Source organism: Theropithecus gelada, chromosome 6 (genome assembly GCF_003255815.1).
Source record: "Theropithecus gelada isolate Dixy chromosome 6, Tgel_1.0, whole genome shotgun sequence".
Taxonomy (NCBI): domain Eukaryota; kingdom Metazoa; phylum Chordata; class Mammalia; order Primates; family Cercopithecidae; genus Theropithecus; species Theropithecus gelada.
This window is the reverse complement of record NC_037673.1, coordinates 71048815-71073257: the sequence shown is the minus strand read 5'-3', so window position 1 is coordinate 71073257 and position 24443 is coordinate 71048815. Positions and strand designations below refer to the sequence as shown.

Genomic DNA, 24443 nt, shown 5'->3' with positions numbered 1-24443 from the left:
GAGGAGGAGGAGGAGGAGGAGGAGGAGGAGGAGGAGGAGGAGGAGGAAAAAAGCAGGCATTGCAATCCCAGTCTCTGATTCTCTGATAAAACAGATTTTAAACCAACAAAGATGAAAAGAGACAAAGAAGGGCATTACATAATGGTAAAGGGATCGATGCAACAAGAAGAGCTAACCATCCTAAACATATATGCACCCAATACAATACCACCCAGATTCATAAAGCAAGTTCTCAGAGACCTACAAAGAGACTTAGACTCCCACACAATAACAGTGGGAGACTTTAACACTCCACTGACAATATTAGACAGATCATTGAGACAGAAAATTAACAAGGCTATTCAGGACTTGAACTAAGCTCTGGACCAAGCAGACCTAATAGACATCTACAGAACTTTCCACCCAAATCAACATAATATACATTCTTCTCAGCACCACATCACAATTTTTCTAAAATTGACCACATAATTGGAAGTAAAACACTCCTCAGCAAATGCAAAAGAACGGAAATCATAACAGTCTCTCAGACCACAATGCAATCAAATTAGAACTCAGGATTAAGAAACTCTCTCAGAATTGCACAACTACATGGAAACTGAATAATCTGCTCCTGAATGACTCCTGGATAAACACAAAATTAAGGCAGAAATAAGTAAGTTCTTTGAAATCAAAGATAACAAAGACACAACGTACCAGAATCTCCAGGACACAGCTAAAGCAGTGTTTAGAGGTAAATTTATAGCACTAAATGGCCATAGAAGAACACAGGAATGACCTAAAATTGACACCCTAACAAGACAATTAAAATAACTAGAAAAGCAAGAGCAAACAAATTCAAAAGCTAGCAGAAGACAAGAAATAACTGAGATCACAGCAGAACTGAAGGAGATAGAGACACGAAAATCTCTTAAAATAATCAGTGAGTTCAGGAGCTAGTTTTTTGAAAAGATAAACAAAATAGGCAGACTGCTAGCCAGACTATGAACCAAAAAAGTCCAGGACCAGACAGATTCACAGCCAGGCATGGTAGCTCATGTGTGAAATCCCAGCACTTTGGGAGGCTGAAGTGGGCAGATCACCTGTGGTTGGGAGTTCAAGACCAGCCTGATCAACACGGAGAAACCCTATCTGTACAAAAATTCACAGCTGAATTCTACTAGAGGTACAAAGAGGAGCTGGTACCACTCCTTCTAAAACTATTCCAAACAACAGAAAAAGACGGACTCCTCCCTAACTCATTTATGAGGCCAGCATCATCCTGATACCAAAAAAACCTGAGAGACACACAACAACAAAAAAATTTCAAGCCAATATCCCTGATGAACAAACATCAATGTGAAAATCCTCAATAAAATACTGGCAAACCGAATCCAGCAGTACATTAAAAAGCTTAACCACCACAATCAAGTCAGCTTCATCCCTGGGATGCAAGGGTGGTTCAACACATGCAATTCAATAAACGAAATCCATCACGTAAACAGAACCAAAGACAAAAACCGCATGATTATCTCAATAGATGCAGAAAAGGCCTTGGAAAAAATTCAACATCCCTTCATGCTAAAACTCTCACTAAACTAGGTATCGATGGAAGGTATCTCAAAATAAGAACTATTTATGACAAACCCACAGCCAATATCATACTGAATGGACAAAAGCTGGAAGCATTCCCTCTGAAAATCAGCACTAGACAAGGACATCCTCTCTCACCACTCCTATTCAACACAGTATTGGAAGTTCTGGCCAGGGCAACCAGGCAAGAGAAAGAAATAAAGAGTATTCAATTAGGAAGACAGGGAGTCAAATTATCTCTGTTTGCAGATAACATGATTGTATATTTAGAAAACCCCACTGTCTCAGCCCAAAATCTCCTTAAGCTGCTAAGCAACTTCAGCAAAGTCTCAGGATACAAAATCAATGTGCAAAAATCACAAACTTTCCTATACACCAATAGACAAACAGAGAGCCAAACCATGAGTGAACTCTCATTCACGATTGCTACAAAGAGAATAAATAAAATACCTAGGAATACAACTTACAAGGGATGTGAAGGACCTCTTCAAGGAGAGCTGCAAACCACTGCTCAAGCAAATAAGAGAGGACACAAACAAATGGAAAAACATTCTATGCTCATGGATAGGAAGAATCAATATGGTAAAAATGGCCATACTGCCCAAAGTAATTTATAGATTCAATGCTATTCCCATCAAGGTACCATTGACTTTCTTCACAGAGTTAGAAAAAAATACTTTAAATTTCATATAGAACCAAAAAAGAGCTTGTATAGCCAAGACAATCCTAAGCAAAAAGAACAAAGCTGAAGGCATCATGCTACCTGGCTTCAAACTATACCACAAGGCTATAGTAACCAAAACAGCATGGTACAGGTAACAAAACAGATATATAGAACAATGAAACAGAACAGAGGCCTCAGAAATAACACCACACATCTACAACCATTTGATCTTTGACAAACCTGACAAAAACAAACAATGGGGAAAGGATTCTCTATTTAAGAAATGGTGTTGGGAAAACTGGCTAGTCATATGCAGAAAACTGAAACTGGACCCCTTCCTTACACCTTATACAAAAATTAACTCAAGATAGATTAAAGACTTAAATATAAGACCTAAAACCATAAAAACCCTGGAGGAAAACTTAGGCAATACCATTCAGGACACAGGCATGAGCAAAGACTTCATGACTAAAACAATGAAAGCAATTGCGACAAAAGCCAAATTTGACAAATGGAATCTAATTAAACTAAAGAGCTTCTACACAGCAAAAGAAACTATCAGCAGAGTGAACAGGCAACCTACAGAATGGGAGAGAATTTTTGCAATCTATCCATGTGACAGAGAGCTAATATCCAGAATCTACAAGGAACTTAAACAAATCTACAAGAGAAAAACAACCCCATCAAAAGTGGGCAAAGGATATGAACAGACACTTTTCAAAAGAAGACCTTTATGTAGCCAACAAACAAAAAAGCACATCATCAATGGTCATTAGAGAAATGCAAATCAAAACCACAATGAGATATCATCTCATGCCAGCTAGAATGGTGATCATTAAAAAGTCAGGAAACAACAGATGCGGAGAGGATGTGGAGAAATAGGAACGCGTTTACACTGTTGGCGGGAGTGTAAATTAGTTCAACCATTGTGGAAGACAGTGTGGCGATTCCTCAAGGATCTAGAACCAGAAATACCATTTGACCCAGTAATGCCATTACTGGGTAGATACCCAAAGGATTATAAATCATTCTACTATAAAGACACATGTACATGTATGTTTATTACAGCACTATTTACAATATCAGACTTGGAACCAACCCAAATGCCCATCAGTGACAGACTGGATAAAGAAAATGTGGCACATATATACCATGGAATACTATGCAGCCATAAAAAATGAATTCATGTCCTTTGCAGGGACATGGATGAAGCTGGAAAGCATCATTCTCAGCAAACACACACAGGAACAGAAAACCAAACACTGCATGTTCTCACTCATAAATGGGAGTTGAACAATGAGAACATATGGGCACAGGGAGGGGAATACCACATGTCAAGGCCCGTTGTGGGATGGGGGACAAGGGAAGGGATAGCATTAGTAGAAATACCTAATGTAGATGATGGGTTGATGGGTGCAGCAGACCACCACGGCACATGTATACCTATGTAACAAACCTGCACATTCTACACATGTATCCCAGAACTTAAAGTATAATAATAATAATAGATTTTTTTAAAGAAACAAAAAACAGAATAACAGGTTTGGTCTGGGTCCTAGCACTGCAATTTAACTACATTAGTTACAGGACACGGAGCAATTTAACCCCTTTCATGCTTACTTTCCTTATTTGTAAAGTGGTACTAAACCAACCTCAATAGGTTATTGAAAGAATTAAAAGAGACACCCATATAATGCACCTATCTAGGGATACAATAAGGGCTTAATTATCTATAATTATAAAAGTAGAAGTTACATTTATTGAGTATATGTGTCATATAATATGCTAAGTGCTTTCTAAGTTAAATCATTTACTGGTCGTAATTCTGAGATCATAATTATTGTTCCCATTTTATAGATGAAACTAAAGCTCAGTAAGAGTAAGTAATTTGCCCTAAGTCATACAGCTAGTAAATGTTAGCACTAAACAGTGAAACCAAGTTACTCCGAAGTCTGTTTTTGATTATGTTATGATGCTTCCCTACAATAGATTTTTTAAAGTCTGTAATGTTGAAATACACTCAAATTGAACTGTAATGGTGTATTTTCTATCCATATTATGTCTTATTTTCTTTAAAAATCCCCCATTTCTATTACATTGAGGAGACTCAGAAATAATGTGGTTTTTTTTGTTGTTGTTGTTTTCTTAAGTTAGTATTTCCCCAAGACTATTGAATAAATTTGAGTTAATAAAATCAATTGTTGGCCAGCCCCAGTGACTCATGCCTGTAACCCCTTTGGGAGGCTTAAGTGGAAGGGTAGCTTGAGGCCAGGAGTTTGAGACTAGCCTGGGCAACATAGCGAGATCCTGTCTCTACAAAAAATTTAAAAAATTAACTGGGTGTGAAAGTGTACACCTATAGTCCCACCTACTTGGGAGGCTGAGGCAGGAGGATTGTTTGAGCCCAGTAGTTGGAGGTTGTAGTGAGCCATGATGGCACCACTGCACTCCAGCCTGGGTGACAGAGAGAGATCCTGTCTCTTAAAAAAAAAAAGAACCCAAATCAATAAATTGCGAAAATGGTCACAATGCACTGATTTGCTGTATAGCTGTCATGCAATGTAACATGAACATTTGTCTACTTGATTTATGAACCGATGTTCTTATACAACAATTTGTCAGTTACAAAAAAAAAAAAAAAAATGATTGTGCCTTTAAGAAGTCCACTGAGGTTGAGAAAGGGTGAAGTATACTTAAGAGAGGTTCTGAACACCCTGGGGGTTCATGCCTGTAGAAGTTGCTTACCTCAGCTCAACTAGCAATAGTTCATACTATCATATCACACATAATAAAATTGAGTACTTGGAAATTTTAAGACTCTAAAATAGAAACACATTTCCTATGGAAACAACTCTGTTCTCTCAGGCCTTCTTGACTCAAACTTCCTCAATCCCCTCCCATTTATACAACTTCTTTTGGAGGAAGCTCAACAAATGAAACAATTTAACAATCAACATAAAACACATTTCCTGCCATTCCTGTTGCAAAAGATGCCAGAGAGCCTCTGATGAAATAGTCAACCAACACTGGAACAAAATCTTATATTCTGCTACACAATGGAAGATACTTTCTATTCCTTCAGATTATTAGTATATTTAAGGATATGAGCTTTAAAAATAGTATGAATAGCTAACAGTTGTTAGCATCACTTATATACTGTATCATTAAAACTGTTAAATATATTTGTAGGTTATAGATCAATAAAATGAAAACGTCCAGAAAGTACATTGCTTAAGGATTAATATCAATTTAAAAATAATATTATTATGCATAGAACTGATTTTTTTTAAAACCTTGATAAAATGATGCCTAAGTTTATTTGAAAGAAACATGCATGAGAAAAAAAAATTTAAAGAAGCATTACAAGGGAGAATATTAAACTATATTCCTGCTGTTCAATAACTAAAACTGTATGTTACTGATAGAAGAAAAGACTGAACTTATTAGAAGACAGTCCAGAAATAAATCAAAGAACAATTGAGAATTTTTTTATTTGGAAGTGCCTCATTTCAACTCAGTGAAGAAAGGATTCATGATTCAATAAATGGAGTTGGGACAAGTGAATCACCATTTAGGGAAAATAATACTATGTAGGGAAAATATAACACCATTTAAGAAAAACATACTTCACACCTTACATCAAAACAAATTCCAAATTGACTAAAGATATGAGTATGCCAAGAGCTATAAAAAAATACTAAAAGAAGACATAGGCATGGCTGTGAGGAATAATCTTCCAAGTACAACACCAAGACCAAAAATAAAAAACAAAAAAAACAAAAAAAACAAAAAAACCATTATAAGAATACCGTTTCTGGAACCAGTAAGTGATAATAATCAGTTACAAGATATAAGGTTAATATACAAAAGTCAGTCACTTTCCTATATGCCACCAATGAACAAGTAAAATTTAAAATTTAAAACACATTAGAGGCCAAACATGGTGGCTCACACCTGTAATCCCAGCACTTTCAGAGGCTGAGGCGGGTGGATCACTTGAACTCAGGAGTTCAAGACCAGCCTGGCCAACATGGTGAAACCCTGTCTCAACCAAAAATACAAAAACTAGCTAGGCATGGTGGTGGGCACCTGTAATCGCAGCCACTTGGGAAGTGGAGGCAAGAGAATCGCTTAAACCCAGGAAGAGGAGGATGCAGTGAGCTGAGGTCATCCCACTGCACTGCAGCCTGGGTGACAGAGGGAGTCTCAAAAACAAAACAAAATAAAACAAAAAACACATTACGATTTATATTAAAACATCCAAAAATGAAATACTTAGGTACAAATGTAACAAAATATGTACAAGATCAACATGAGGAAAACTACAAAGTCTGAAAAAAAGCAAAGAAGAACTAAATACAGTCTCTGGCCTATGATGGTTCAACTTAAGATTTTTCAGCTTTATGAAGGGTTTTTATCTGGACATAATCCCACCGTTAAGTCAGGGAATATCTAGACTTATGATGGTTTGACTTACAATTTTTCAGCTTTATAATGGGTTTATCCAAATGTAACTCCATTGTAAGCCAAGGAGTATCCTTAAATGGAGAGATATTCCATACTCATGAAGGGGAAGACTCTATGATCAAATGCCAGTCAGTTCTTCCCAACTTCATCTATACACTCAATGCAATCCTAGTCAAAATCCCAGCAAGTTATTTTGTGGATGTCAACAAACTGATTCTAAAATTTATATGGTGAGGCAAAAGATCCAATTAGCCAACACAATATTGAAGAACAAGAACAAAACTGAAGGACTGAAACTACTTGACTTCAAGACTTACTATAGAGTTACAGTAATTAAGATAGTGTGGTATTGGCAAAAGAACAGACAAATAGATCAATGAAACAGAATACAGAGCCCAGAAATAGACTCACATAAATACAGACAATTGGTCTTTGAAAAAGGAGCAATGACTCAGTAACACGAATAAGAGTTTCTTTTTTTTTTTTTCTTTTTTCTTTTCTGGAGACTCATGCTGTTGCCCTGGCAGGAGTGCAATCATGGCTCACTGCCACCTCGACCTCCCAGGCGCAAACAATCTTCCCACCTCGGCCTCCCAAACAGCTAGGACCATGGGCCTGTGCCATCACTCCCAGTTATTTTTTTCTATTTTTTGTAGAAGCAAGGTCTTGCTATGTTGCCTAGGCTGGTCTTGAACCCCTGGGCTCAAGCGATCTTCCCACCTTGGCCTCCCAAAGTGCTGGGATTACAGGCGTGAGCCGCCACACCTAGCAAGAAAAGTTTTTTTTTTAACAAATTGTGCTGGAACAATTGGATATCCACATGTTAAAAAAAAAAAAAAAAAAAAAAAGAGATGAACTTATATCCTCCACAAAAATGAACTCAAATGAATCACAGACCTAACTGTAAAGTGCAAAACTATAAAATTCCTAGAAGATAACACAAGAGAAAATACAGATGGACTTGGATTTGATGATGACTATTTAGATACAATACCAAAGGCACAATCCATGAAAGAAATAATTGATAAACTAGACTTCATTAAAATTAAAAATTTCCGCTCTGTGAAAGATACTGTCAATACAATAAAAAGAAAAGCCACAGGTTGGGAAACAATATTTGCAAAAGACATATCTGATACAGGTCTGTTGTCCAAAATACACAAAGAACTCTTAAGAACCAAAAATAAGAAGGCAGACAACTTGATTATAAATGGTCAAGGACCTTAACAGACACCTCAACAGAGAAGATAAACAGATGGCAAATAAGCACATGAAAAGATGCTCCACATCATATGTCATCAGGGAAATGCAAATTAAAACAACAATGAGATACCACTATACATATATTAGAATAGCCAAAATTCACAATACTGACAACACCAAATGATGGCAATGATATTCAGCAACAGGAATTCTCATTCATTGTTGGTGGGAAGACAAAATGGTATGGTCACTTTCGAAGACAGTTTGGCAGTTTCTTATAAAGCTAAACATAATTTTATTTTACCATATTATCCAGCGATTGCACTCCTTAGTATTTACCCAAAGGAGTTGAAAACTTATGTCCATACATAAGCCTGGCCATGGATATTTACAGCAGCTTTATTCATAATTCCCAAAACTTAGAAGCAACCAAAGTAACCTTCAGTAGGTAAATGGACAAATAGCTTGATAGCTCATTTATTTTATGTGCTGAATATTATTCAGTTGTCTATGGTATGGCTCATACCTGTAATCCCAGAACTTTGGAAGGCTGAGGCGGGCGGATTACATGAGGCCAGGAGTTGGAGACCAGATTGGCCAACATGGTGAAACCCCGTCTCTACTAAAAAATGCAAAAATTAGCTAGGCATGGAGGTGGGCACTGGTTATCCCAGCTACTCGGGAGGCCAAGGGAGGAGAAAAGCTTGAACCTGGGAGGCGGAGGTTGCAGTGAGCCAAAATTGCACCACTGCACTCCAGCCTGGGCAACAAAGTGAGAGAGACTCCATCTCAAAAAAAAAAAAAAATTGTCTGTGGTACATCCAGACAATTGAATAACATTCAGTACATAAAATAAATGAACTATTAAGCCATGAAAAGACATGAAGGAAATGTAAATGTATGCATTTACACTGCATAAGTAAAAACAGTCAGTCTGAAAAGGCTACATCCTATATGATTCTAATATATGACATTCTAGAAAAGGGAAAACTATGGAGATAGTAAAAAGGTCAGTGATTGCCAGGGGTTACTGGGGGAGGGAGGGATGAATAGATGGAGCACAGAGTATTTTTTTAGGGCAGTGAAACTACTCTTTATGATACTATAATGGTGGATGCAACTCACTGTACATTTGTCGAAACCCACAGAATGTACACCACCAATATTGAACCCTAATGTAAACTATCAACTTTGGGTGATAAGGTGGTGTCAACGTAGGTTCATCAACTGTAACAAATGTACCCCTCTGGTGGGGGATGATGATAGTAGGGGAGGTTATGCCTGTGGGGAGAAAGGAGTATATGGAATATCTTTGTACCTTTTGTTCAATTTTGTTGTGAACCTAAAACCGCTTTGAAAAATATGGTCTTTTTATACATGCTTGTGTTTGTTCACTGCAGCACAATTCACAACAGCAAAGACACGGAATCAATCTAAATGCTCATCAATGATAGACTGGATAAAGAAAATTTTATACATATATACCATGGAATACTGTGCGGCAATAAAAAAGAATGAGATCATGTCTTTTGCAAGGACATGGATGGAGCTGGAGGCCATTATCCCTAGTAACTAACAAAGGAACAGAAACCACATACGGCATGTTCTCACTTGTAAGTGGGAGCTAAATCATGAAACCACATGGACACATAGAGGGGAACAACATACACTGGGGCCTACTGGAGGGTGGACGATGGGAGGAGGGAGAGGATCAGGAAGAATAACTAATGGGTAGTACTAGGCTTAATGCCTGGGTGACAAAATAATCTGTACAACAAACCCTCATGACACCAGTTTACTTATATAACAAACCTGCAAATGTACCCCAAACTTAAAAGTTAAAAAAAATAAATTTTGAAGTGAAAGGAAGATATATACATATATATACAATTTTTTTTAAAGTCACTGGCTTTGATTACAGAAATATTAAAAATTATATGGGAAAAACTGCAAAATTAAAAGATAATATATTGGAAAAATATTCAAAACAAATGGCAAGAAAAAATCTCTAATATATTAAGACCCTATAAATCAAGATAGATATAAACTCCCCTAAAAATGTGGCCAAAAAACATTGCTTCAGGCTGCTACTTGAATCCCAAAATCCATTCTTCCTTCCTTCCATAGTAATGAATTTTCAGCTGGGCACATGGGCACCCAGCTAAAGTTACAGCTTCTCTTGCAGTTAGGTGTGGCCATGTAACTTAAATTCTTGCCAAATAATGTCAGCTGAAGTAATGTGTACAACTTCTTTTGCACTTGTTTAATAGCAAATTACTGTACTTGCCTTCAATTATTTCCCTTTCTTTCTTCCTTAACCAGGAGATGGAATATGGATGGAAAATAATTCAGTTTTGCTAATTCAGGTAAGGATAACACCAGGGGATGATGGAACAACATGATTTAAAGAACCTGGGTCTCTAAATGATAATCAGAGTCACTCACCAGCTAGAACTACTCACTTATGTGAGAAAGAAAGCAGCTCTTATTTAAAATACTACATTTTTGGTTTCTTGTGCTAGCAACTTAGCATATATCCTCACAAATAGAATAAAAGAGGAAATTCTCACAATAAGGAAATATTAATGGCTTACAATTATGTGAGAAAATCAATACTCTCATGCTGAAAATGTAAAATGATACCATCTTTGATCAAAATAACAGCACTAGAGTACAAAGGTAAGAAGGATAATCACAGGGTTGCGTATGAAACAAAAACCTGAAATCAAGGTGGGATATGGTAAATAAATTATGGTACCTCCATCCAGTGGAACGCTGTGAAGCATTAAAAATGATGATATGACAAATAGATCATCTTTCATCATAATAGAAGACCATGTAAAAATTATCTTGTGCTCTGAGAAGGCATATGTATCAAAAAATGACACATTATATAGTTTGGTAAAGAAAACATAAAATTTATGATCTTTGAACTCTGTCACAAGAGAAGGATTTTGTAACATATTAGATTAATCTAATTTTACGGTTACCTTATAGACTAGAGCTTTGTTAACATTGGATCAGATTTTGATAAAGAGTAAACACCTCTTGCCATGACTTGTTTTACTATCAGAAATTTGACTGCTTTGAGTTGTCAGTCTACCACACAGTGCCCTGCAACTTGGATATTCCCAAACTTTTCTCCTGAAATAACTTTTAATAGAAGAGGAAACTGAGTATTTACTTCCCGAAATCCTGGAGAAGGCAAAAACCTTCCAAGATTTTAGAAGTCTTGTGTTCTATCTTAAAAGTTCATGTACATTTGGCATTCTAATCTATAGTGTGACTTTTTATTTTACTATAACATGGTTATGTTTTAAGTTACTTTCCAATTTAATTAGTTAACATATTCCTCAAATATTTTTGCAACATCAGTATTGCAGAAACATGCCACATTTATCCTGTGGCCTTTTTCTAGCTGCGAAGTATGTATACAATAAAAAGAACATAGGCTTTGGATTAAATCCTCGTTTTGCCAACTACTTGTCCTATCAAGCTGGGCAAGTTACTAAACCTAATTAAGACTTCATTTACGGCCGGGCGCGGTGGCTCAAGCCTGTAATCCCAGTACTTTGGGAGGGCGAGACGGGCAAATCACGAGGTCAGGAGATTGAGACCATCCTGGCTAACACAGTGAAACCCCGTCTCTACTAAAAAATACAAAAAACTAGCCGGGCGATGTGGTGGGCGCCTGTAGTCCCAGCTACTCGGGAGGCTGAGGCAGGAGAATGGCGTAAACCCGGGAGGCAGAGCGTGCAATGAGCTGAGATCCGGCCACTGCACTCCAACCTGGGCGACAGAGCGAGACTCCGTCTCAAAAAAAAAAAAAAAAAAAAAAAGACTTCATTTACTCATCTGTATAATAGAGGTGACAATGTCTAGGTGTGGAGTCTTTATGTAAATGAGCAGAGCAACACTCAGAAAAGTATGTTCATTTGCTGAATATGTATGCTTTACAATATAATGAACATTTACATTTCATCTTGTTTTCAGTTATGACTTGATAATACATTTTAACTGTCAATTACTATTCTACCAGCTTCCACTTTATTTAACAATTTAACTAATACCTGTAATTGTGCTTTTCTTAGCTGTTGGCTGGTGATTTGAGCTTTTTGTTGCATCATATTTTCAATTCGTTGGTTGACCTGCTTTTCTTTCTTGAGTTCATTTCCATAAAATCTGGAGCCCTATGGAGGAAAACAAAACAAAGCATAAGAAAAATATGAAAGAAAGCATCACTGTAGTATAACCTGGTGGCTAAGAGCACATACTCGGAAAACAGAAGATTAAATTTAAAACTTAGCTCTACTACTTACTAGATAGGTGACCCTAAAATTATTTAATCTTTCTACATCTCAGTTTATTTGTAAGATGAATTTATTAGTAGTTAATTAAATTACAGGATTGTTGTGAGGCAGTACTTAGCATAGTACAAGCTCTCTGAGATGAATTCAGATTTGCATTCAGAAAAGAACAGTATGTCCTAGGTAGGATCCACAGGGCATATCAAAGGCCTTAATGGGTTGGGTCATCAGTTATCTCTTGCATTAAAAAATACTCCTTACAAAGTATTTTCAAATATTTAATGTTAAGTCATTAAAGAAAATGTAGAAAATAATTTAAAAAACTGCCCATCATTTCATCACTGAACATAGTGCCCATCCATTTATCTGGTTGGTAGACATTTAGCTTATTTTCACTTTTTGGCTACAGTGAAAAATGCTATCGTAAACATTTGTGGACAAGTTTTCATGTGGACATACGTTGTCATTTCTCTCAGGTATGTACCTAGTAGTGGGGTTTCTGTGTCATATGGTACCTCTATACTCAACCTTTTGAGGAAATGCCAGTCTGTTTTCCAAAGTGTTTGAACCATTTTATAATCCCATCAGCAATGCAGGAAGGTTCCAATTTCTCCACATCCTTGCCAACATTTGTTACTGTGTCTTATTTATTATAGCTATTCTAAGCAATAGTAGTATGAATGGCATCTCTTTGTGGTTTTTAAATTTGTATTTGCCTGATGACTAATGATACTGAGCATCTTTTCATGTGCCTAGAGCCATTTGTATATCTTCTTTACTTAAATGTTTATTCGCATCTTTTGACCATTTTTTGATTCGGTTGCTTGTCTTATTGAGTTGTAGACATTTTCTGTATATTCTGGATATAAGTCTTTTATCACATACGTGTTTTACAAATATTTTACCCAAGGCACACTGATCTTTTTCTTTTTCTTTTTTTTTTTTTTTTAAGAGATGGGAGGTCTCATTATGTTGCCCAGGCTGGTCTCAAACTCCTGATCCTCCCACCTCAGCCTTCCAAAGTGTTAGGATTACAGGCGTGAGCCACCACACCTGACCTTTTTATTTTTATTGCTGTCTTTTGAAGCGTAAACATTTTAAATTTTGATGAGGACCAATTCATCAACTTTCTTTTATTGACTGTGCTTTTAGTATCACATCTAAATTTCTGCCTAACTGAAGGTCTCAGAGGCTTTCTCAAATTTTCTCCTAAAAGTTGTATTGTTTTGGCTTTTTAAGTCTATTTTGAGTTAATTTTGTGTATGGTATAAGGGGTTTATTATTATTATTATTATTATTATTATACTTTAAGTTCTAGGGTACATGTGCATAACGTGCAGGTTTGTTACATATGTATACTTGTGCCATGTTGGCGTGCTGCACCCATCAACTCGTCAGCACCCATCAACTTGTCATTTACATCAGGTATAACTCCCAATGAATTCCCTCCCCTCTCCCCCCTCCCCATGATAGGCCCCTGTGTCTGATGTTCCCCTTCCTGAGTCCAAGTGATCTCATTGTTCAGTTCCCACCTATGAGTGAGAACATGTGGTGTTTGGTTTTCTGTTCTTGCGATAGTTTGCTAAGAATGATGGTTTCCAGCTGCATCCATGTCCCTACAAAGGACACAAACTCATCCTTTTTTATGGCTGCATAGTATTCCATGGTGTATATGTGCCACATTTTCTTAATCCAGTCTGTCACTGATGGACATTTGGGTTGATTCCAAGTCTTTGCTATTGTGAATAGTGCCACAATAAACATCTGTGTGCATGTGTCTTTATAGCAGCATGATTTATAATCCTTTGGGTATATACTCAGTAATGGGATGTCTGGGTCATATGGTACTTCTAGTTCTAGATCCTTGAGGAATCGCCATACTGTTTTCCATAATGGTTGAACTAGTTTGCAATCCCAACATCAGTGTAAAAGTGTTCCTATTTCTCCACATCCTCTCCAGCACTTGTTGTTTCCTGACTTTTTAATGATTGCCATTCTAACTGGTGTGAAATGGTATCACATTGTGGTTTTGATTTGCGTTTCTCTGATGGCCAGTGATGATGAGCATTTTTTCATGTGTCTGTTGGCTGTATGAATGTCTTCTTTTGAGAAATGTCTGTTCATATCCTTTGCCCACTTTTTGATGGGGTTTTTTTTCTTGTAAATTTGCTTGAGTTCTTTGTAGGTTCTGGATATTAGCCCTTTGTCAGATGAGTAGATTGCAAAAATTTTCTCCCATTATTTAGATTGCCTGTTCACTCTGATGGTAGTTTATTTTGCTGTGCAGAAATTCTTTAGTTTAATTAGATCCCATTTGTCAATTTTGGCTTTTGTTGCCATTGCTTTTGGTGTTTTAGACATGAAGTCCTTGCCCATGCCTATGTCCTGAATGGTATTACCTAGGTTTTCTTCTAGGGTTTTTATGGTATTAGGTCTAACATTTAAGTCTCTAATCAATCTTGAAATAATTTTCGTATAAGGAGTAAGGAAAGGATCCAGTTTCAGCTTTCTACTTATGGCTAGCCAATTTTCCCAGCACCATTTATTAAATAGGGAATCCTTTCCCCATTTCTTGTTTTTCTCAGGTTTGTCAAAGATCAGATGGCTGTAGATGTGTGGTATTATTTCTGAGGACTCTGTTCTGTTCCATTGGTCGATATCTCTGTTTTGGTACCAGTACCATGCTGTTTTGGTTACTGTAGCCTTGTAGTATAGTTTGAAGTCAGGTAGCGTGATGCCTCCAGCTTTGTTCTTTTGACTTAGGATTGTTTTGGCAATGTGGGCTCTTTTGTGATTCCATATGAAGTTTAAAGTAATTTTTTGCAATTCTGTGAAGAAAGTCATTGGTAGCTTGATGGGGATGGCATTGAATCTATAAATTACCTTGGGCAGTATGGCCATTTTCACAATATTGATTCTTCCTATCCATGAGCATGGTATGTTCTTCCATTTGTTTGTGTCCTCTTTATTTCACTGAGCAGTGGTTTGTAGTTCTCCTTGAAGAGGTCCTTTACATCCCTTGTAAGTTGGATTCCTAGGTATTTGATTCTCTTTGAAGCAATTGTGAATGGAAGTTCATTCATGATTTGGCTCTCTGTCTGTCTGTTACTGGTGTATAAGAATGCCTGTGATTTTTGCACATTAATTTTATATCCTGAGACTTTGCTGAAGTTTCTTATCAGCTTAAGGAGATTTTGGGCTGAGACAATGGGGTTTTCTAAATATACACTCATGTCATCTGCAAACAGGGACAATTTGACTTCTTCTTTTCCTAACTGAATACCCTTGATTTCTTTCTCTTGCCTGATTGCCCTAGCCAGAACTTCCAACACTATGTTGAATAGGAGTGGTGAGAGACGGCATCCCTGTCTTGTGCCAGGTTTCTTTTTTTTTTTTTTTTTTTTTTTTTGAGACTGAGTCTGGCTCTGTCGCCCAGGCTGGAGTGCAGTGGCCGGATCTCAGCTCACTGCAAGCTCTGCCTCCCAGGTTTACGCCATTCTCCTGCCTCAGCCTCCGGAGTAGCTGGGACCACAGGCGCCCGCCACCTCGCCCGGCTAGTTTTTTGTATTTTTTAGTAGAGACGGGGTTTCACCGTGTTAGCCAGGATGGTCTCGATCTCCTGACCTTGTGATCCACCCGTCTCAGCCTCCCAAAGTGCTGGGATTACAGGCTTGAGCCACCGCGCCCGGCATTGTGCCAGTTTTCAAAGGGAATTTTTCCAGTTTTTGCCCATTCAGTATGATATTGGCTGTGGGTTTGTCATAAATAGCTCTTATTATTTTGAGATACGTTCCATCAATACCGAATTTATTGAGAGTTTTTAGCATGAAGGGCTGTTGAATTTTGTCAAAGGCCTTTTCTGCATCTATTGAGATAATCATGTGGTTTTTGTCTTTGGTTCTGTTTATATGCTGGATTACATTTATTGATTTGCGTATGTTGAACCAGCCTTGCATCCCAGGGATGAAGCCCACTTGATCATGGTGGATAAGCTTTTTGATGTGCTGCTGGATCTGGTTTGCCAGTATTTTATTGAGGATTTTTGCATCAATGTTCATCAGGGATATTGGTCTAAAATTCTCTTTTTTTGTTGTGTCTCTGCCAGGCTTTGGTATCAGGATGATGATGTCCTCATAAAGTGAGTTAGGGAGGATTCCCTCTTTTTCTATTGATTGGAATAGTTTCAGAAGGAATGGTACCAGCTCCTCCTTGTACCTCTGGTAGAATTCAGCTGTGAATCCATCTGGTCCTGGACTTTTTTTGGTTGGTAGGCTATTAATTATTGCCTCAATTTCAGAGCCTGCTATTGGTCTATTCAGGGATTCAGCTTCTTCCTGGTTTAGTCTTGGGAGACTGTAAGTGTCCAGGAAATTATCCATTTCTTCTAGGTTTTCTAGTTTATTTGCGTAAAGGTGTTTATAGTATTCTCTGATGGTAGTTTGTATTTCTCTGGGGTCAGTGGTGATATCCCGTTTATCATTTTTTATTGCATCTATTTGATTCTTCTCTCTTTTCTTCATTAGTCTTGCTAGAGGTCTATCAATTTTGTTGATCTTTTCAAAAAACCAACTCCTGGACTCATTGATTTTTTGAAGGGTTTTTTGTGTCTCTATCTCCTTCAGTTCTGCTCTGATCTTAGTTATTTCTTGCCTTCTGCTAGCTTTTGAATGTGTTTGCTCTTGCTTCTCTAGTTCTTTTAATTGTGATGTTAGGATGTCAATTTTAGAGCTTTCCTGCTTTCTCTTGTGGGCATTTAGTGCTATACATTTCCCTCTACACACTGCTTTAAATGTGTCCCAGAGATTCTGGTATGTTGTATCTTTGCTCTCATTGGTTTCAAAGAATATCTTTATTTCTGCCTTCATTTCGTTATGTACCCAGTAGTCATTCAGGAGCAGGTTGTTCAGTTTCCATGTAGTTGAGTGGTTTTGATTGAGTTTCTTAATCCTGAGTTCTAGTTTGATTGCACTGTGGTCTGAGAGACAGTTTGTTATAATTTCCATTCTTGTACATTTGCTGAGGAGTGCTTTACTTCCAATTATGTGGTCTATTTTGGAATGAGTGTGAAGTGGTGCTGAGAAGAATGTATATTCTGTTGATTTGGGGTGGAGAGTTCTGTAGATGTCTATTAGGTCTGCTTGGTGCAGAGATGAGTTCAGTTCCTGGATATCCTTGTTAATTTTCTGTCTCGTTGATCTGTCTAATGTTGACAGTGGGGTGTTGAAGTCTCCCATTATTATTGTATGGGAGTCTAAGTCTCTTTGTAAGTCTCTAAGGACTTGTTTTATGAGTCTAGGTGCTCCTGTATTGGGCGCATATATATTTAGGATAGTTAGTTCTTCCTGTTGAATTGATCCCTTTACCATTATGTAATGGCCTTCTTTGTCTCTTTTGATCTTTGATGGTTTAAAGTCTGTTTTATCAGAGACTAGGATTGCAACCCCTGCTTTTTCTTGTTCTCCATTTGCTTGGTAGATCTTCTTCCATCCCTTTATTTTGAGCCTATGTATGTCTCTGCATGTGAGATGGGTCTCCTGAATACAGCAAACTGATGGGTCTTAACTCTTTATCCAGTTTCCCAGTCTGTGTCTTTTAATTGGAGCATTTAGTCCATTTACATTTAAAGTTAATATTGTTATGTGTGAACTTGATCCTGCCATTATGATATTAACTGGTTATTTTGCTCATTAGTTGATGCAGTTTCTTCCTAGCCTTGATGGTCTTTACATTTTGGCATGTTTTTGCAATGGCTGGTACCTGTTGTTCCTTTCCATGTTTAGTGCTTCCTTCAGGGTCTCTTGAAAGGCAGGCCTGGTGGTGACAAAATCTCTAAGCATTTGCTTATCTGTAAAGGATTTTATTTCTCCTTCACTTATGAAACTTAGTTTGGCTGGATATGAAATTCTGGGTTGAAAATTCTTGTCTTTAAGAATGTTGAATATTGGCCCCCACTCTCTTCTGGCTTGTAGAGTTTCTGCCGAGAGATCTGCTGTTAGTCCGATGGGCTTCCCTTTGTGGGTAACCCGACCTTTCTCTCTGGCTGCCCTTAACATTTTTTCCTTCATTTCAACTTTGGTGAATCTGACAACTATGTGTCTTGCAGTTGCTCTTCTCGAGGAGTATCTTTGTGGCATTCTCTGTATTTCCTGAATTTGAATGTTGGCCTGCCCTACTAGGTTGGGGAAGTTCGCCTGGAGGATACCCTGAAGAGTGTTTTCCAACTTGGTTCCATTTTCCCCCTCATTTTCAGGCACCCCAATCAGACGTAGATTTGGTCTTTTTACATAATCCCATACTTCTTGAAGGCTTTGTTCATTTCTTTTTCTTCTTTTTTCTTTAGATTTCTCTTCTCACTTCATTTCATCCATTTGATCCTCAATCACTGATACTCTTTCTTCTAGTTGATCGAGTCGGTTACTGAAGCTTGTGCATTTGTCACGTATTTCTCGTGTCATGGTTTTCATCTCTGTCAGTTCATTTATGGCCTTCTCTGCATTAATTATTCTAGTTATCAATTCTTCCACTCTTTTTTCAAGGTTTTTAGTTTCTTTGCGCTGGGTACGTAATTCCTCCTTTAGCTCTGAGAAGTTTGATGGACTGAAGCCTTCTTCTCTCATCTCGTCAAAGTCATTCTCCATCCAGCTTTGATCCATTGCTGGCGATGAGCTGCATTCCTTTGCAGGGGGAGATGTGCTCTTATTTTTTGAATTTCCAGCTTTTCTGCCCTGCTTTTTCCCCATCTTTGTGGTTTTATCTGCCTCTAGTCTTTGATGATGGTGACGTACTGATGGGGTTTTGGTGTGGGTGTCCTTCCTGTTTGTTAGTTTTCCTTCTAACAGTCAGGACCCTCAGCTGTAGGTCTGTTGGAGATTGTTTGAGGTCCACTCCAGACCCTGTTTTCCCGGGTATCAGCAGCAGAGTCTGCAGAAGATAGAATATTGCTGAACAGCGAGTGTACCTGTCTGATTCTTGCTTTGGAAGCTTCCTCTCAGGGGTGTACTCCACCATGTGAGGTGTAGGGTGTCGGTCTGCTCCTAGTGGTGGATGTCTCCCAGTTAGGCTACTCAGGGGTCAGGGGCCCACTTGAGCAGGCAGTCTGTCCGTTCTCAGATCTCAACCTCCGTGTTGGGAGATCCACTGCTCACTTCAAAGCTGTCAGACAGAGTCGTTTGCGTCTGCAGAGGTTTCTGCTGCTGCTGCTGTTGTTGTTGTTGTTGTTGTTTAGCTGTGCCCTGTCCCCAGAGGTGGAGTCTACAGAGACTGGCAGGCCTCCTTGAGCTGCTGTGAGCTCCACCCAGTTCGAGCTTCCCAGAGGCTTTGTTGACCCACTTAAGCCTCAGCAATGGCTGGCGCCCCTCCCCCAGCCTCACTGCTGCCTTGCCGTTAGATCACAGACTGCTGTGCTAGCAATGAGGGAGGCTCCGTGGGCGTGGGACCCTCCCAGCCAAGTGTGGGATATAGTCTCCTGGTATGCCCGTTTGCTAAGACCCTTGGTAAAGCACAGTATTGGGGTGGGAGTTACCCGATTTTCCAGGTGTTGTGTGTCTCAGTTCCCCTGGCTAGGAAAAGGGATTCCCTTCCCCCTTGCGCTTCCCAGGTGAGGCAATGCCTCGCCCTGCTTCAGCTCTCGCTGGTCGGGCTGCAGCAGCTGACCTACACCGATTGTCCAGCAATCCCTAGTGAGATGAACCCAGTACCTCGGTTGAAAATGCCGAAATCACCTGTCTTCTGTGTCGCTCGCGCTGGGAGCTGGAGACTGGAGCTGTTCCTATTCGGCCATCTTGCTCCGCCCTCTTGTTTTGTTTTTAAAGACAGGGTCTCACTATGTTGCCCAGGCTGTTCTCAAACTCCTGGGCTCAAGTGATCCTCCTATCTCGGACTACCAAAGTGCTGGGATTACAGGTGTGAGTCACTGCACCTGGCCTCTTTATTTATTTTTATTGTCTCACTGCACTGGTTAGAACTGTTAGGACTAGGTTGAGTTGAAAAGGTGAGAGGGGACATTCTTGCCTTGTTCCTAATTTTAGGGAGAAAGTGTTCAGTCTTCCACCATAAAGTATGATGTTTACTGTAGGTTTTTTTTTTAAATAGATGTCCTTTACTAGATTGACGAAGTACCCTTCTATTTCAAGTTTGTTAAGAGCTTTTAGCATGAATAGTGGTGGGATTTTATCAAATATGCTTTTTCTGAGTCTACTAAGATGATTGTGTGGTTTTGTGCCCTTTATTTTAATATGATGTATTACATTAATTGATTTTCAGATCTCTTTTTTTTTTTTTTCCTTTTTCCGAGAAGGAGTCTTGCTCTGTTGCCCAGGCTGGAGTACAGTGGCATGATCTTGGCTCACTGCAACCTCCACCTCCCAGATTCAAGCAATTCTCCTGTCTCAGCCTCCCGAGTAGCTGGGACTACAGGCATACGCCACCATGCCTGGCTTATTTTTTTATTTTTAGTAGAGATGTGGTTTCACCATATTGGTCACGCTGGTCTTGAACTCCTGACCTCAGGTGATCCACCCACCTCAGCCTCCCAAAGCACTGGGGTCATAGGCATGAGCTTGGCCGATTTTTAGATCTTAAACCAACCTTGCTTTCCTAAGATAAATGCCATTTGGTTATGGTGCATAATCTTTTTGATATATTGTTTAAATCAATCCTCTAATATTTTGTTGAGGACTTTCACATTCATAATGATGTATAACCTTGTGTTTGGCTTTTGTATCAGGGTGATACTGGCCTCATAGGAGTTGGGAAGTGTTCCATCCTTCTCTATTGTCTAGAAAAGCTTATGGAATATTGGTATCATTTCGTCTTTAAATATTTGATAAAATTCACCAGAGAAGCCAAATGGCCTGGTCTTTTTTCATTGATGGGGAGATTTTTAATTACTAATTTATTTCCTTATTATATAGATCTATTTAGATTATCTGTATCTTCTTGAGTCCATTTTGAAAATTGTAAACTTCTAGAAACGCATCAAATTTATTGGAATTTGTTTTAAAATACTCTACTCCTCCCTCCAAAAATCAGCAGGGGAAGGGTAAGATAGATAAAACTATATTTGCAAGAATGTTGGTAATTGTTGATGCTGGGTGATGATTATATGGGGATTTACTTTACTATTCTCTGTAATTTCCTATATATTTTAAATTTTCTGATAAGAGGTTTAAAAAAGTAAATTGTATTGCTATGGAATAGTAACAATTAGAAAATTCCAATTTAATCAAGATACCATTTATGATAAACTCACCTCATATGCTAGAGGAATATATATTATTCTATGTATTTTTATATAGCAATCATGTGATATGTGCCAATTATATATGTACCTATATATTTTTGATATATATCACATAAAATTTATATGAAAGCAAAGCTTCAAGAATACTCAAGATATTCTTGAAAAAGAACAAAGTGTAAAAAAAAGAAATTGTGCTAGCAGATATCAAGGCTTATTATAAAGCATGATAATAAAAAACATGCTGTATACATGCAAACATAGGCAAATGATCCAGTGGAACAGAAGAGAAAGCACAGCAGATCAGTAGGAAAAGGATGGACTATTTAATAAATTGTACTGGGATGCAGAGAATAGAGAGGGAGGATCAGATAGGGACATCTAGGGTAACCTACATATTCTATTTCTTAACCTAAAAACTAGATTCATAGGTTTTATTCTTTTTCTTCTTTTTGAACATTTTTATGATGAAAATATCAAAAAAGTCTCAAATGCAGAAAAAACATGAATACAATAAACACGTATAAAACTATCACTCAGATTTAACAGCTGTTAACATTTTACTGTGAAACATTTTAAATTATAAATATCAAGATACTTAGCCATTCCACAGAGGATTTCGGTATGCATTTAAAAATAAGGCCATTTTCCCACTTCATCACAGTAACATTTTCATAGCTAACAAAATTAATGGTAATTCCTTAACTTTTTATCTTGGAATTTTCAAAACTGCAAAAGCTGAAAAAATAGTACAATGAACACCTATATACCCTGACCTAGATTCATCAATTAATATCCTGCTACATTTGATTTCTTCCCCAACTTCCATGTATGTATGTGTGCATGAGTGTATACACACACACGCACACATACATACACACACACCCCTTTCCCCTCCTTTTGACTAAACCATGTTAAAGTAAGTTGCTGTGGACATCACCATGCGTTTCCTAAGAATAAGGATATTCTCTTAAAGTTTACATCTTTCTACATGTATATTAATACATGTATTGTGTTTATTAATGTACATAACATATATAATACAACATACTAGTACACATTATATATTATGTATATATTATTAATGTACATTAATATTGATATACATTGATAATACACATAACACATTAATACATATACATTCATATGATATATAAATGAAACAAAAAAGTGGTAAAAAAATTAAAGAATTCTTTTATGACCTTAAAGCCATATGTAGTTGACATTCAACTACATAAAATGGAGCAAACAAAAAATTTCTGAACAGGAGAAACTACCATAAGCAAAGTCAAAAGATAACTAATTATTGAATGTGCATATGTATATAGAATATATAATCAGAGTTCATAAAAAACGAAATACAAGTAATTTTTAAAATATCAAAAGACCGCCAGGCATGGTAGCTCATGCCTATAATCCCAGCACTTTGGGAGGCTAAGATAGAGGGATTGCTTGAGGCCAGGAGTTCAAGACTAGCCTGGGCAACATAGTGAGACCTCATCTCAACAAAAAATAAAAAGTTAGCCAGACTTAGTGGCATGTGCCTATTGTCCTAGCTCTTCAAAGGCTGAGGTGAGAGGACCACTTGAGTCCAGGAGGGTGAGGCTGTAATGAGTTATTATTGTGCTACTGGACTCCAGCCTGGGTGACAGAGTGAGACCCTGTCTCAAAAAAAAAAAAGAAAAGATATGCAACTAATTTTTCATAAAAGGAATACAAATTAATGCTATACTGTATTACCTCAGATTGACAAATACAAAAGTTTAGTAATACACTGTGTTAGCACAGTTTCAGTACGGTAATACACACATATTTGTGGTGGAAGTGTGAATTGACAGAAACACCATGGAGGGTAATTTGGCAATTCATAAAAATCACACATGCATATATTCTTTTGTGCTATGTGTAGTTGGTGAAACAATTCCACTTGTAGGAATCTCTTCTACAGTTATACTTGCACATATAGAAAGTTCTAAAATACAAGGTTATTCCCTACTTTACTAGTAATGTTTGTAAAAATAAAAGACTACAAATAACATATATTTATCTATAAACTTTTTGGCTGGTTCAATAAATTACATTATATCCACACACACAGGCATACAAAGAATGAAGATCTTTAATTACCTATACAGAAAGAGCTCCAAGTTATATTAACTGAAAAAAAAAAAAATCCAAATACCAAAACAATTTCTCCCATTGGGGTTAAACAAAAGAAAGGTGAAGAGGAACATGTACATTATTTTGGCTTTATATGCCTATTATATGCATGTGAAATAGAAACCTGGATGGTAGGAGCAACAGAATAGAAGGGAGATTATTCCATATTCTTTTGTAGTTTAAAAATAATATATATTGAAATATTAAATAAAAATGACATTCAAATGATTTTCTTTGAAACAGAAAGTTAAAAGGTCATTAAATTACACATATCAAAAGAAACAGGAAACATACCTTTGTGGCTTCCATTATAATTTTGTTAATTTTCTCTTTATCTAATCCTTCCATTCCTGCTTTATTATCATTAAGTCCCATCCTAAGCAGAAGATCATCTTTGTAACTGTCACACTTCTCCTTTATGCTATCCATGGTATAAACTTATCTGAAAAAGTATAAAGATAAACACTGCTTTTAAAACCATCTGTGGCCAGATGTGGTGGCTCATGCCTGTAATCCGACCACTTTGGGAGGCCGAGGTGGGCAGACTGACTGAGCTCAGGAGGTTCGAGACCAGCCTGGGTAACATGGTGGAACCCTGTCTCTACTAAAATACAAACAAAATTAGCCAGGTGTGACGGTGTGCGCCTGTACTCCCAGCTACTAGGGAGGCTGAGGCAGAAGAATTGCTTGAATCCAGGAGGCAGAGGTTGCAGTGAGCCGAGACTGCACTACTGCACTCCAGCCTGGGCGACAGAGCGAGACTCTGTCTCCAAAAAACAAACAAAAAAACAGAGAAAAACTCCAAAAAACATGTGGGGGGTAGGGGGACAGAAGC

The 24443-nt window shown here is 37.7% G+C and overlaps 1 protein-coding gene across 1 annotated transcript in view; it reads right to left on the bottom strand.

The window, feature by feature from the left end:
• POLK (DNA polymerase kappa) overlaps window positions 1-24443 on the bottom strand; it is an 88469-nt gene that overhangs the window by 34708 nt on the left and 29318 nt on the right. Inside the window, exons 2-3 of the mRNA XM_025387383.1 lie at window positions 23903-24050; window positions 11974-12093 (exon numbers count right to left, since the gene is read on the bottom strand). Coding sequence (XP_025243168.1) covers window positions 11974-12093; window positions 23903-24037 — 255 coding nt within the window. The 5' untranslated portion in view covers window positions 24038-24050. The remainder of the gene's footprint in view (window positions 1-11973; window positions 12094-23902; window positions 24051-24443) is intronic.